Source organism: Vulpes vulpes, chromosome 7, assembly GCF_048418805.1.
Source record: "Vulpes vulpes isolate BD-2025 chromosome 7, VulVul3, whole genome shotgun sequence".
NCBI lineage: Eukaryota > Metazoa > Chordata > Mammalia > Carnivora > Canidae > Vulpes > Vulpes vulpes.
The window spans coordinates 108,432,296-108,447,244 of NC_132786.1; the positions used below are offsets into that span (position 1 = coordinate 108,432,296).

General features: G+C 56.4%; 1 protein-coding gene across 4 annotated transcripts in view; it reads right to left on the minus strand.

Moving 5' to 3' along the window:
* Nucleotides 1-590: 590 nt before the first annotated feature.
* Nucleotides 591-14,949, minus strand: part of CRHR2 (corticotropin releasing hormone receptor 2) — a 47,812-nt gene continuing 33,453 nt past the window's right edge. For 2 of the 4 annotated variants that reach the window (XM_072764648.1, XM_072764650.1), the window contains 7 exons: nt 13,802-13,955; nt 13,232-13,292; nt 11,678-11,750; nt 5,006-5,091; nt 4,688-4,823; nt 4,020-4,061; nt 591-2,726 (listed from right to left, as the gene is read on the minus strand). In XM_072764648.1, the coding sequence (XP_072620749.1) occupies nt 2,586-2,726; nt 4,020-4,061; nt 4,688-4,823; nt 5,006-5,091; nt 11,678-11,750; nt 13,232-13,292; nt 13,802-13,955 (693 nt within the window). In that variant the 3' untranslated portion in view covers nt 591-2,585. The remainder of the gene's footprint in view (nt 2,727-4,019; nt 4,062-4,687; nt 4,824-5,005; nt 5,092-11,677; nt 11,751-13,231; nt 13,293-13,801; nt 13,956-14,949) is intronic. The other 2 variants (XM_072764647.1, XM_072764651.1) reach the window with 1 other exon arrangement.

The following is a 14,949-nucleotide window of genomic DNA, read 5'->3' on the forward strand; positions in this document are numbered from 1 at the left end:
AGGAGCCGCATGCGAGGAGCAGTGACGGGTGGGGGGGGACTGGTGCCGAAGCCCCAGACCTGCTCTGGTGAGCCCTGAGCTCCTTGCTCTGCAAGATCCCCCATGATGCCAATGGAAGCAGCCAGAATGCCGCCTCTGAGTGCACAGGGAAGCTTTACAAGACACACGAGAGTCAGTTCCGTGTCTCAAGAAAGCACAAAGTCAGGGAGCCCCACTGCCTTCCTGCCCACAGAAGAAAAGTGGGGGGCCGGGCAGCGTGACCCTCAGGTGCACCGCTCAGCCCTGCCGAGTGGCACCCAGCTGCCCGCAGTGAAAGATGGCACGAGCGCCTGCCTGGGCCAGCCAAGCCTCTGACGTTTTCAATTTCTTTTTACATTTTCAATTTTTTTTTTCAGGCAAATTTACAGAGGACTCAGTCAAGTGGTGGGCTAACCCACAACTTTTGATGACAGATCGCCACGCAGTTTTTGGCATATATCTCAGGAGGAGGTCAGAGACCTGAGTGACATCTACTTACTTACGTGAAAACGTTTGTCACCAAGTGGAGCTATCAAAATGGAAACAAAAGAGAAAAAAACAAAACCACCAGATGCCGAGTCCTGATTCATTCCAGCAATATTCACCCACAGATTCGTGAACAAACACTTATCCAACCCATTAAGATGTGTTTTCAATAAATTTCCCTTTTTAGGTTTAACGTTTGCCTTACAAAAACTTTTCATGTCTGTGTTGTATTAATTAATTGTACCCTATGTTTTTTATCAAAAATAATCGTGATGATTCAATCCAGAAGATTAAAAAAAACTTATAAATTTTGGTCACAGAAAATTAAATATTTCCATTTCAACTTCTAAACATATTTTGTGGCAGAGATGTATGATCAGGTGAGCGCGGACAGACTTCCAACCATAGAAAAACTGTACTAGGATAAAAATTCGATGGGGGGAAATGGAATGAAGATACAGGTTCAAAGAGAAAAGGAACAATGGAAGATTTCCAGCCGTTGAGGAAGAGCTGGTTAGCTCGTTTTTTCAAACCAAAGAAGGTGGCTATTAAATCACTGCTGTGTTTGGTTTCCGAATGATGTATTTAAAAGTGTTGTGGCAGTTTTATTTTAAAACGTAAATATTTACCAAGAGCCGGGAATCACCTCTCTCGCCAATTTTAAAATGTAAAAAAAAAAAAAAAAAAATTAGGTGTCAACTGAAAAATATGCAAGATGGGATACATGATTATAAAAAGGAGTATTTTGAGGGTATTCCTTGTAGCAAAAGCCCTTTGAACCCTGACTTGATGGAGTCTGCCTCTCCTCTACTCCCACCCTCTCCTGGAAATGTCCTCGTGGTTGTCAGTCCTAGACACCTTGGGGCCTTGTCTACACCGGCCTCTGGATTTCGGAGCATTGGCCTTTGGGATGGGCTGTGGCGTGCTGGGTGAGCTGCACTTCTCCTCTATGCTGAATTAGAGCCCTCTAGGCTGGGGTAGAGGGGCAGATACTGTCTTGGGGGAATCAGGGACGGGCCTGCAGACACACGGGTCAGAGAGGAGAACCAAACCTAGGCCAGGGCCGTGGGCTCTGCAAAGGAGAACGGATCCAGCCCACCCTTGGCCACCGCAGCCCCTCGAATGCCTGGTCGCCTTGACCTGAGGGGAGGCCGTTTCCACAGAGGCATGGTTTATTTCACAGAAAGCAGAGATGTTTCTGAAGGGGAGGCCGGAATGAAGCCCAGTCTGGGGTGGGAGTTGGGAGATTAGTTCTAATCCCCAAAGACCTAACTGGTTTCCTCCTCCTTGCCCCCAACCACCATGCTTCTCCTCCTCACCTCACCTTGCACTTATGTAGCTGCTTGGTTTGAGAGCGTACGGTTGGCCTAGCCGTGTCTTCCTCCACACGTGCCCCTCCCCGAGCCCCGAGTCTGTGGAGGAGGCCGAGGTCTCCCGGGATGGGAAGCAGCATCCTTCCCAGGACCCCAGGGACAGGTGGATGGCTGGGGAGGGGCAGAGAGATGGCCTGGTCCGGGGTGGGGTGTAGATGAGAGCCCCTGGGATGAAACCAAACTCCTCCTTTACTTCCAGCTGCTGTGACCCGCCCCCCAACCACTGCAGAAGGCAGCCCTGAGCAGGGAGCAGGGCCAATCGTCACCCCTGTTGGTGGGAAGGTCCCCACAAATTGTCAGGCAGGGGAGCCCCAGCTCTGCCTCGAATCAGTTATGTGACTTGGGCAGGTGCTTCCTGGCTCTGGGCCTCAGTTTCCTCATTGGCGGATGGGCCTACAGTGGGGCAAATGCCTGAAGACCTGTGACCTGCTCTTCTGTTGGGGGCGGTCCCTGTGACATCCCTCTGCTCCCTCTGCACTGACACTCTGGGCCCAGCCGGCCCTGGCTCCTGAGGGTCCCTCGCGCTGCGGGCCACGCACGTCTTTCCAGCCGCAGGACTGGCCAGCTGATCGCTCCCCTCCCTTCCGCCCCCACCAGGGCCTGAGCCGCTAGGTGGCAAGGTGAACCCAGGGAAAGGGGCCCCCACCCCATGACGATAGGGAAGCTGTCCTGATGGTGGAGCGATGAGCGAGCAGGGTGACGGACGGGTCACATGACGGCCGTCTGCTTGATGCTGTGGAAGCTGATCCGTGTGGGCGACGTGGGGATGGACATGGCCCGGGCCACGGGCACTCGGAGGGAGTGATGGTCCTGCCAGCGGTGCCACCTCTTCCTCACGGCCGAGCGGACCTGCAGGGGAGGCAGAGGCTCTGCTGGGCCTGCCGGGCCGGTCCTGGGAACGGGGAGCCTTCTCCCCTGCTCCCTCAAAGGGAGGCTGGGGTGCCCTCCCGCCCAGAGAGGGACTGGCTGGTTGCCAAGGCAGGTCCTTCCCCAGAAGCTCATGCCCTCCGTCCTCATCCCTCCACCACCTCCTCTTTATGGTGGGACGGAAGCACCAGCTTCGCAGATCTGCCTCTCGCTCTCCCGGGCATGTGCTGAACTGTGTGCACACTTGGCATCTCCCCCTGCACACTTGGCATCTCTCTCCCTCCCGAAAGCGCTTCCTCCAGCCCCCTCCCCGGCTGCCAGGCCCTGCCTCCCTGGCCGCAGTCCGCGCTGCTGAGACGGAGCGCACAGTTCTATTCCCGTCAGAACCTGACCGCTGCTGGTTGCTGGTGACATACTATTCTCATTTGTGTCGCAACTGAAGACATCTGCAATCGGATCGCCCTCCCCACATGCTAGCCTGGCACGTGGCTGAGCAGAACAAATGCCCCAGGGCACTGTCTGCTTTAGCAGCCCTTCCCTTCCCTGCCCTCCAGCCCATGCCAGTCTCCGCTGCTGGACTTTCCACTGGGGTCTGCTTTCATTGACAGAGACCTAGGTGTGCAGACATCCCACTGCCACCCTCTGCACAGGCGGAGGAAGCGCCTCAGGATGACGGTCCTCTCGAGGGTTTGGAAGCTTTCAGGACCTGGGGCTGTGTCTACTCTCTGCCCCATAACCCACTGTGCGTCCTCACCCACCATCGGCCTGTGTGAGCGTCTCTCCCAAGCTGGTTACACTAAGATTCTGGGCTCGGTGAGCTAACCAGGCAGTGCCTCGTCCCCTGGACCTGCCCCAAGGTGTGTGGTCTTCTCTGTGGTGGGGGAATGTGCTGGTGTCCTTCCTGCTCCCTAGGTCCACAAGGACCTGGACGCACGGCTCATCCCTGACTTGCTCCTGGAATGCTCTCCCCTGTGACCACCTGTGCTCTGGCTTCTCTCTCCTGTGAGCCCCTGCAGCCCGGGCTCCCCTGCTCACTCAGCTCTCCAAGTGCATTTGTGAAGTGCTGGCACATTGTTCCGGCCTGCACAGGTGACCTAAACTGGAGTGAGACCCACAGGCAGGATTCCTGTTTCCCGAGGGTGGGTGGTTTCTCAGGCCTGCCCCTCCCCTGTCCAGGGCAGAGCTGAGCAGGGCCAGGGACCCAGGTACTCCCAAAAGGCTGGGTGGCTCCCCCGGAGTGGAAGCCGAGGGCCGCCCTGGGGCCTGGTCTCATACCTCTCCATTGAAGAAGCAGTAGAAGACAGACACAAAGAAACCCTGGAAAGGAAGGAGGGAGGAGTCAGTGGCCTGCTTGGGGAGTCACTGCAGGGACTGCTGGGAAAGTGGGACCAGGACCCCAGAGGCTCAGAGCTGGGGAGGGAGAGGCCACCCCTCATGGTGCGGGGGTACTAGGGCCCACTTCGAGGGAAAGGCTGTCAGAAATCCTCAGGATAGGGGCGCCTGGGTGGCTCAGTCAGTGAAGCGGCTGCCTTCGGCTCGGGTCATGATCCCGGGGTCCTGGGATAGAGCCCCTTGTCAAGCTCCCTGCTCAGTGGGGAGTCTGCTTCTCCCTCTCCTCCTAACCCTGCTTATGCTCATTCTCTCTCTCCCTCTCTCTCAAATAAAATCCTCAAAAAAAAAAAAAAAAAAAAAAGAGGAATTCTCAGAACAGATGCTGGCCACCAGCAGGCGTGGGCTAGGGCGACAGAGACTCAGTCAGGGGGCGAGCCCACCTGAACCTTGGGGTGGGGGTACCAGGGCCCAGGGCTCAGGTTCAGTGTGAGCACGCGCTTGTATCTCAGGGTGAACCATGTGTACATGGTCCCGTGTGAGGTCTCTGTGCCTGAGACACTGGCGCCTGAGCATTCCAGGTCAGGAAGAGGCCCCTCTGGTCGCACCCCCACCTGGAAGGACTGCAGGAAGGAGTTGAAATAGATGAACACGATCTGCGACAGGTCATCCTCCCCAGGGTTGACGAAGAAGAGCATGTAGGTGATGCCCAGGAGCGGCAGGAGGACCAGGGTGGCCTTTACTGCCTTCCTGGGGGGTGAGAGGGTGACAAGACTGGTCTGAGTCCACCTGCAGGCAGGGCCTCGCTCCGGGGACGTTTCTTCTGGGACCCCGAGCGAGCTCCCTGGGTGAGGACTGGGAGGATGTAGAGGGCCCCTGTCCCATACCCTCTCTCATTTCTGCCCTCTGGGGGTTAAGGCCCCATCACTCACCTGTACTGGATTGTCTCTGAGGTGGTGGAGGCTCGCAATTTTGTCATTAGGATCCTGACGATGTTGAAGAGAAATACAAAATTGATCTGGAGGGAGGGAGGCAGCGGAAAAGGAAGGACCGTGAGTGGGCAATGGGCTGAAAATCGGCTACTTCCCCCTGTAACCCCATGTCCCGTGTGACATCTGTCCTACCTGTCACCTCCACCCCTGCCTGGGGTCCCAAGGCCTCTGCTTCTGCCTCACCAGGAGGGCAGACACTGCTGGATTCCCGGTCACCGGAGGGCTCCAGGGCCTGCTTCTCCACCTCCAGACCCAAGGGGGGAATAGCAGCCTCCGAGGAGGCAGTGAACGAGGGCACCGAGGCCACTTCGCCCCCTGCCCCCCTCAGGCTTGTGTCAGGAGCTGGCTGGGGCTCCCCCCCATCGCCCTGTCTGCTGCACCACCCCCACTGTTGCCTGCGGCCCTTCCACCCTGGTGGAGTGAGCCTGGCCAGAGGGAGTGACTAATCTCCCACCATCCCTCCCTTGCACCCAGGAAAATGCTTTGTAGACATGTCTGAGCCAATGAAGATGGATGAGCCACTGGGCTGCTTCCAAGGCTCCTGGAAGGGCCTCATTTATCTTCATTTTGAGCCTTTCCTCAGTATCGGAGCCGATGCACCCAGTGTCTTCCCGGGACCCGCCCGTGGGGCCCCCCAGTCTCTCCGTGCTGTATGGTCACAGAGGGCCTGCCAGTGTCCTGCCCGCCGGCGTCGGCGTGGGCTTGTCTGTGTGACTGTGTGCTGCCCTCCAAATGCTTCGGGGCGGGGGGGGGGTGTTCCCTGTGCTTGTGTGAGTGTGTGTGAGCGTGAATGGGGGGAGGGGGGCACGTCAGCGTTTCTCTACATCCATCGCCAAATGTGAGTGGACAGGAAAGTGAGATTTCCTTTCCTGGGAATCTCTGCCGAGGAAGTGCCCGTGGGTCAGGGGCGTCTGCTGGCTCATGCATATGAACACATGCGAGTACATGTGCGCACACACACACACACACACACACACACAGAAATTCCTCCTGAGGCTCTGTCCCAAGAATCCATCATTTCTTAAGCCCTCCTAGGTTCTGGACTCCACGCTAAGGGGGGTCAGGCACTGGCAGACATTAATCACGGGACAGGTGGCCCTGTGGCCTCTGCGGGAGGATGCTCTGGGGCCTGGAGGGCTCAGAGTTCTCCTCAACCACAGCCTGGGCAACCCAGCGGCGGCCTGCTGCACCCTGCTTCTTCTTAAGGCTCATCCAATTTCTAGTTCCTGAGTTTCTGGTACATTCCCTTGGATCACAAGGTCACCATAACACATAGGTCAATCCTAATTTTATTGTGCAGTGGTACAAAATACTTGACCTTTTCTGATTCTTTCTGACTTCTGTGAGAGTAGAATCTGTTGGAATCAAATGTATTCTCATTTCTGCCGCATTCCCTGCACTAAATCTATTTATTCATCATCCATCAACCCACTAACCAATTCATTCAATCATCCATCCATCCATCCATCCATCCATCCATCCAACCATCCATCCATCTAAACATCTATTCAACAATCCAGGGATGCCTGGGTGGCTCAAGGGTTGAGCATCTGTCTTCAGCCCAGGGCGTGATCCTGGAGTCCCGGGATCGAGTCCCACATCGGGCTCCCTGCGTGTAGCCTGCTTCTCCCTCTGCCTGTGCCTCTGCCCCTCTCTCTCTCTCTGTCTCTCATCAATAAATAAGTAAAACCTTTTAAAAAAAATATTTTAAAAAAACAACCCAATCCATTCATCAATTTATTTACTCACCCATCCACCCACCCACCCAGGCATCTACTCTGTCAATAAGTTGCAGAGCACCTCCCGGCTGCTGGGTCCTGTTCCATGTGCTGAGGCAAGAGCAGGGACAGGGGCTGGTGCGGACGACCTGGGAGACAAGGCCTTATCCCCTCTACCCGTGTGAGGCAGGCAGTCACTATTGCTGCCCACCCTCCGACTCTGCCTGGGTCTGTGCCGCCTGGAAGTCACCCTTTCCTCGTGAGCATGGTCCTCAGCCGCCCCCTCACAGCATCTTCTCCACCTCACCCTACGAGAGGTGCCTTTCCCCCTCCTTCTGGGGAGGGCACCCTCGGGCCACACAGCCCACACTGAGCTCCCCGCTCTTGGACCTCTCTCTATCCTCCACCCCAAATCCCAGCTCTGCAGGAAGCACTGGCTATTGTCCAGCCTAGTTCTCTCAGCCAGCCATCCGTTCATCCATTCAGTGAACTGACCTGCCATGTGTCAGGTCCCTGCTCCCAGATGTTTTGTAGTCTGGGGGGAAGAGCCAGAAAGGCCTAGAGAAATGGCCCTTGAGCTGAGATGAGCCCAAGCAGGGAAATCTATCTACCTCCTTCTAGAACAGCAGTTCCAGGCCCTCCCAGCCCGCAATGTTCCCAAGGCAGCCTGAGTGGCATAAGCTCTGGCAATGCCAAGGAGAGAGGGTGCAGGATGAAAGGGTAAGGCCAGACCCCCTGGACAAACTTCTCCTGAGAAGTCCAGCCATGCTCCTGCCCCATGTTTCCTGGAGCTCTGATGCTGGCAGCTTGGGTTCCCACTAGCTCGTTAGTTCCTAATAAGGCTGTGGAGGAGGAGCACCCCAGCTTGGTCAGAGCCCTGGCCTGGCAGGTGGCAGTGTGTGTCAGGCCCAGACTGGGGATCTGGACATTATGGTTGCTACCAGGACAGACATGAGAGGCTTAGTGGTGCCTAACAGCCCTGGACTCACATCACTCCAGGTTTTGTTTCAACCACCTCATGGCTACTCCTCAAGCAGCAGCCTTGTGCGGTAGGAATGACCATTATTCCCATTTTACAGATGCCCACACTAGGGTTCAGGGCTGTGTCACTTGCCCATGCGACAGAGGTAGGAGGCACTGGTGTCAGGATTTGAACCGAGGTAGGTGGCCTCAGCGTCCTTCTCCTAACCCCGGCATTGTGCTGCTCCTGCAGGACTTCATGAAATCCGGGCCAGATGGAAGAAGCAGAGGGAAGGAATTGGCCATACTGCCAGGGATGGGTGACCAGAGCTCAGGAGAGCATTGCAAGGCCATCAGCACAGGATCCAAACCTGTGGCACTAGGTGCCAGGAGGAACTGCCGGAGGCAGAGCTCCAGGGCTACCAGCACACGTCCTGGGCCCACCGGTCCTCCTGGTGACCCCATGAGGCAGGGACTGGCATCCTCGGGTTATAGGTGAGAAACCAAGGCTCCAAGCAGGGAGGTCCCCCAGGGTCACAGGACAAAACCCAGGTGGCTGCAACCAGTGCTTATTCTAGGACGCCACATGGCACATCGCCTCCCACGAAGGCAGAGAAAATAAACAGACCAAGCTCACCAGTGCCCGAGCACCCTGGGTCCTCCCCACCCTTGCGAGGGTGAGGGAACTTGCTAAGTCATGGTGCTCATGGGAGACCCTCGTCAAACTTCACTGTGGCTTGTGCAGAGGCAGGCAGGCAGGGAGAAGGAAAGGGGACTGCTATTTCTGCCTCCTGGGCTTCAGACATAGTTCCCAGCCTCAGAAATACCCTCTGCTGCCTCCAGTTCAGGGTACTGGACAGGTTTATTGGGGTGCTGCCAACCCAGCCCAGGTCCCTCCTTTCAGTGCTCCCCACCTCCTGCACCTTCCCGTCCTGCACATTCACTAGTTCAGGGAAACATGGCTAGCCTGTCTGTCCCACGGGCTTCTGTGGAGTCCAGTGGCTTGACTAGATGGACTTGGGGGTGACTCCAGAAGCCTGGGAGCCAGACCAGTTCATGGTCCCCGGGGGTTGGTCCTCACTGGGTGCCTGGGCCTCCTCCTCCTGTTGGCATGCTCTAGGCAGGTGAAGCCTCACACGCCCACATCCCGAGTCCTATTGTGCGCAGGGCCCTGGGGCGGGGGTGGGGGGGCCACAGAGAAAGCCCAGACAACACACATCCCTGTCTGGCAGGGCCCCGACATCACGGTTCTTCCAATGGAGTGTGCACAACCCAGGCACTTAGGGCCCTTGGTCCAAATGCAGATTTGGGGCGCACCCCAGACATTCCCAGTGGCAGGTGGGGGGCCCTGGAATCTGCATGTGGAGCAGGAGCTGCTGGGACATTGTTGGGAGAAAGCTCGGAGCCGAGCACCCTTCAGTCAAGCAGACCTGTAGGAGCCCAGCCGGGGCCGAGGGGCCCCTGATGGTCCCCTGCAGCCGCCAGGGACACTTTTCAGCCTCAGGCTTCCTCTGGTGCCAGGGAGCTAGCTCAGCCTCACAACAGGGGATCTGGAACTCTGCGGGTTTCGTGTCCCCAGGGCCACCTCCACTGATGAGGCATCAAGTGTGTGGATGAGTCACCCAGCTCCCAGGCCTCCAGCAGGGAGCCATCCTGAGACTCTTCTCCTGGGTTGTCCCCACGGAAGCCAGCTTATCACCTCACCTTGGTTTCCTCCCCGGGGGCCCTGGCTTCCACTCCCACCCCTCACCCTGCTTCTGGGGACCACCTCGCCAATGAACGCCTGGCACCAAGTTCTTGTCACACGGCTCTAATTCCGGCTGGGCCACTGGCACTCGTGTGGCCTTGGGTAAACCGCTTCATTAACCTCCCTGAGCTGCTCCCTCGCTGGTCCACGAGGGACACCAAAGGGCCCGACTCAGAAGGTGAGCACAGGTTAAATACTCGTGGAGAGCACGGAGCCCGCGCCTGGTCCAGAGCAGGACCCAGTAAGTGCCACATGCCTTTCCCATGACAACACAGTGACAACAGCCTCCTGCAAACTGAGCCAGCCAATTCACTTCCCAGAACCCAGAAATAAGCTCGTTCGTGTCTTTCAGCAGCAGAAATGCAGCTGTGAACCATCGGGGAGGGGCCGGGTGGCGGGTACCGAGTAGGTGCCTGACCGAGAGGACAGGCCGGTGGTGGGTGACCTGCCCCTGCGTCTCAGCTCTGCTAGCGAGCTATTAGCGGTGACCGTGGGCAGGCAGTTTCATCTCTCTCAGTTTCTTCAGCCGTAAAATGGGGATCATAATTCCTATTTCGAGGCATTGATGCTGTGAGATTTGGAAGTTTTGAAGATGGAGCTTCTGGGCAGGCTCAGGTGGGAACCTGGAAGCCTGGTAGGTAGGAGAGCCGGGTGTGGGCCCGAAGGGGACTGCAAAGGGCGCTGGGGCCAAGAGGTGTGGGTGGCAGCAGAGAAAGGGGCAGGGAGGAGCAGGCAGGAAGTGGGGGCTCCCACGGAGCCCTCCATGCCTGCCTCCCTTTCTTTTTTTTTTTAATTTTTTAAAATTTATTTATTTTTATTTATTTTTTATTGGAGTTCAATTTGCCAACATATAGCATAACACCCAGTGCTCCTGCCTCCCTTGTTCACTTCCTCACTTTGCCCAACTTCCTTGCAGCCAGCGGCTCCCTCCCTTCTACGGTGGGGTGGTGGGCGCCCCGCCCAGGCCAGCCTTCTTGGCCGGGTCCCAGATTCATGAAAAGCCCTATCCCTGCAGGATGGGCTCTCAGCAGCTGGCTGGGAGGGGATGGGTCTCAAGGGGTTTCCGTTCACACTGGGGGTGGGGATGAGTGACTCACTGCAGCTGGGACTCCAAGGAGGAACACTACCCCCCGCCCCCCCGAACCCCCTAGCCCTTCACCGACTGCTGACAAGGACAGGCTTCTGCCTCTGAAATGAGGGGGAGTTTCTGATGTGGAATTTCAGGCAGTGGGTAGAAAGCCCGCCCTGGTCATCTCCAGTCCATATACACCAAGTGAATCCCAGAAAAAGGCACTAAAAGGGGGAGTCAGGAAATGAAAGAGATAAACAGTAATTGTGTCCAAGGTAGACCACAGAACCCCCATTAGGCACCTGCTGTGTGCAAGAGGAGAATGGCGTGCTCGCTCTCTCTCTCTCTCTCTCTCTCTCTCTCCCTCTCTCTCTCCTGTGTATACCACAAGGAGCGGGTGGCCCTTTAAGGAAGCGGGTGCATACAGGAGCCTGAAATTACTAAGCCTGAAATAAGTCTTACGTAAATGCCAATTTCTTACAGGGCTTTTTTGCATGTCTCTTTTTTAAAATGTATGATATATAATGGGTTCATTTTTGCAGAATGCAGCTTCTACTTAAACTCTACCTTAATTAAAGCTCGTTGTGGATTAAAGACGCCATGGCAATTATACCTTAAACGCAAATACATTTGGCAAAGGGCGGGGAGCTGGACAAGGAACAATTGCTCATTACGCTTCATTCTGGTACCACCTGCTCCAGGCTGGGGGCGGTGGGCCAGGCCCCAGAGGGGGTCATTGGGGGCCGAGCGGGATGTAGGTCTGGGCCGGACAGGAGTCCACACACCCTTCTCTTGCCATCAGCTGCGCCCTCGCCTGGCTGTCTCAGCACCTGGCAAAGGGACATCAGATGTGGGAGGCACTAGAAATTTGCTGGTCGGACCCATTCTCTGCTCAGAGAAAGATCCAAAGGCCAGAGGTGAGGGGGCTGCTCCAGGGCATGGGGTGCAGAGTAGGGACAGTGGGACAGGTGGCAGTAGTGCCAGGAAGTGGGGAAGGTGTGTCCAGAATGTTGCAAGGGGACCACTCTGGGCCACATTCTTCCTAGCATCTCTGCCGGGTGGGTCCTGTGCTGTCCTCCTGCTGCCCAGTCCTATCCCAGTCCCCATTGAGGACCTACCAGGAGCACAAGGATGATGGGGCCTTGGTAAATGTAGTCCACCAGGTCGCCAGGCTCCTTGCCAAACCAGCACCTGCAAAGATGGGGTGGCTGTAAGTGGCCTGCTGAGCCACAGTCTGGGCACCCCAAGAGACTTGGGCCCAGGGTTCTCAGGCTTGACCCTCCCTCAGACCCGATCTCTAGGGCTGTGCCTTCCCCAAATGCCTGGGTGGACAGCCCGGGCCCCTCTGACCATCCTGACTCCCCCCTGGGCTGCATTTTGCCCTACATGGAGGTCTGGTCTCCCCAGATGGACTCACGGCAGGCCCTGGGTCTCCTCCCCCTTCCTCCTCACTCCCCTACCCCATTCCAGACTATTGCACCCAGGTCCTGGGCATGCAGGAGGCTCATGAATCAAGGGAGAGCCGGGCTCCCCCTTGCTGGCCCAGGGCCCAACCACCCTGTACCACCTGTTCCTGCATTGCCAGGCACTCAGCTGCACAAAGCAGCAGGTGTAGAAGCAGGAGCCTTCTCCAGCCCTGAACCCTTTCTCTGAGCTGAGCCTCATTCACCTAGTGAAGGGAGCCTGAGGCTGCCAGAGGCCTGGTTATTCTCTTGGGGATGCTGGTGGGTATAGAAGCTTCAGAGACCAGGGGAAGGGTGGGGGCCAGGACACAGTCTAGCTCTGTCAACAACTCAGGAAGGGCCACGTAGACTTTGGGAAATTCTGACTGTGTCCTCCAGAACTTTAGAGGTCATCCAGTGCACACTGCCTTAGACAGGAATCTCTCCTGGCACCTCCCAGCGCTAGGGTCTCTGGTGTTTGCTTGAACACCCCCTTTGACAGGAAGCTCACTACCTTTCACAGCAGCCTTCTTATTCTTGGGTAGTCTTTATCATTAGGAGGTCTTTCCAATGCCGAACTCTTGGAGTCCACCCCAGTTCTGTCCCTGCTCTCAAATCTCACCCACTCTCTCTCCAGCCTTGGAGATCCCTTGGAGATTTGTATCCAGAGACTGATATTCTCATCCCCTCTTTCTTCAGCTAGTGGCACCCAACTGCCCAGCTACTCTTTGGTTCGCCCCCATGGCCAGAATTGCTATCATCTGGGTGTGGCTTATATGTCAACATCTCTGGTGCAGGGAGAGTCCCAGGATGGGACAGAGACTGGGATGCCAGAATAAAACACGGGCCTGCTGCCCTGGCCCAGGGGTCTATGAAAGGCTCGTTGACACAGCCCTGGAGGTGCTCTAGGCTGAAAGCCTCCAGCCCTTGACCTCTTCTATATACTTTGGGCTGCCTGACCTGCCACTCCAACCTAGGAGGAGGCCTTACAGAAGGCCAAAGGCACTTAAAGGGACATAAAAGAACCAGGATTCCTAACTCAGGTCAACAAAGTTGACACCTACCACACAAGGATCTCTGAGTTCCAGGGATATTTTTCCAGTATAGGGACAACGGGAAAGTAAATCTGTCCAGGTAGGGCTTCAATTCCTGGCCCATGGCTTGGCTGGAGCCCTTGGCTGACCTTTCCCAACACCCCTCTGACCCCCATAGCCGGCCGGTCCTACTTACTGTTCATTTTCATAGTAGAGTTTGCCAATGGCCCAGGCAATGATGATGGGGCAGGGGATGCCTGAAAGGAGGACAGACACAGGCTTTAGTGGACAGACAGACGGATGAAAGCCCTCTTATAGAACACAGGTGAGGGGACCACAAGGAGCCTGGGACCAATCACCCAACTGCAGGCTCTCCATGGCCCCAACCTGATCCTACCCGCCCCCCTCCACCCCACGACCTAGGAAATACCCTCTGAGTAGGTCAGACAGATGAGGGGACAGCATGATTTCCTGAGATTGTTTGATAGAGAAGCGGAGCTGGCCAGCTTCTCTTTCAAAGCCAGAGCCAAAGGTCTTTGGATTGGTCTTTCCAGGCAAGGACAGGAGGGCTACTTGTAAAAGTTGTTTTGCAGGGACTACTTGCTTCTTCCTCACCAGCAATGGAAAGGAGCGGCTGCATCCTCAGACTGTCCTGGGGATGGTAAGCAGGGCTGTGCACCTATCCTTGGACCCAAGATGGGAGGGAGGTGACCTTGTCAGCAGTGCCCCCTCCCCACTAGGCCCCGCGGCCCCCAGGGACCCTCACACCATCCGATGAAGAGGAAGAGCCACTTGCGCAGGCGCTCAGTGGAGTACGTCATGACAATGGCCGTGTGCAGGTAGCAGCCCTCTACGAACATCCAGAAGAAGTTGGTCACCACGAAGTAGTTGAAGATGGCCGTGACGCAGCGGCACCAGACCTGCATGGGGCAGTGGGGGTCAGGGGCTGCCTGGCACGGGCAACGGCCAGGAGTCGCTTCATGGACACGCGTTAAATACCCTCCCACTTCCCTCTGGGCAGCCTCGTCCACCACCAATTCTCTCACTGTCTGGGATGAAGGTAAGGCGCCAGCCTGCACTGGTCCCTCCTTTGGCTTCGTCCCAGCCCTTTCTAATCTCCTTTTTTAATAAAGAGGGAATCTGGCTCTGAGCTTTCTGCAGGCAGAGGCTAGAACCGAAAAACACTGTTGTGTTTTCGTTGTCCACTTTTTGAGTCACCTTCAACCCATAGCCAGGTTTCCATTTAGGGATGAAATATGACATTTCATGTAGAAAAAGAGTAGCAGGTCATTAAAAAAAAAAGTGTTATATTAATAATAGCACAGGGTTTACGAAGGTGAGCTGCAGCCAGAGAGGTGATTCTCCAAATTCTCTAGTTTCGGAAGATTCTGGGCTTAGGATGATCACTGCTGGCTCTGGATGGAGCCTCACCAACCCTGGGCCAAGTCACTATACCCTTCTGAGCTTCAATGGGACACTAGTAATGCCGTCTTATGGGGCAGTTATGGGAGATGAAGGCTGGCTGAGGCAGGCACCAAGAAAATCAGGGTTGTTGCCAGTTGTCTTTGTCCCTGTCCCTTGGAGCAGGGCTGCCGTCCCAAGTACCCTGCAGAGGGGAGATGGGGGTGCGGGCAGTGCAAAGCCCGGCCAGGGCTGCATTAAAGCCAGAACTCTGTGCAACAGATCCGACCTGCCCATCTCTCCCCGGGCTTCGTCCCCAGGGTACCCTCAGAGCTGAAGTTGGGATATGGGAACGTGGTCAGGGGAGCCCTGTGATGGGAGTTCTCTGCCCCGTGGACAGCGCAGCTCCCCTCCATCCAGCCCTGGCTGTCAGATGCTCCTGCGCTGTCCTGGTCTCTGCCTCTGGGGCTTCCCCCGTGGTCCCAGCCCTGGTCTTGGGCCCCACCTGATTGT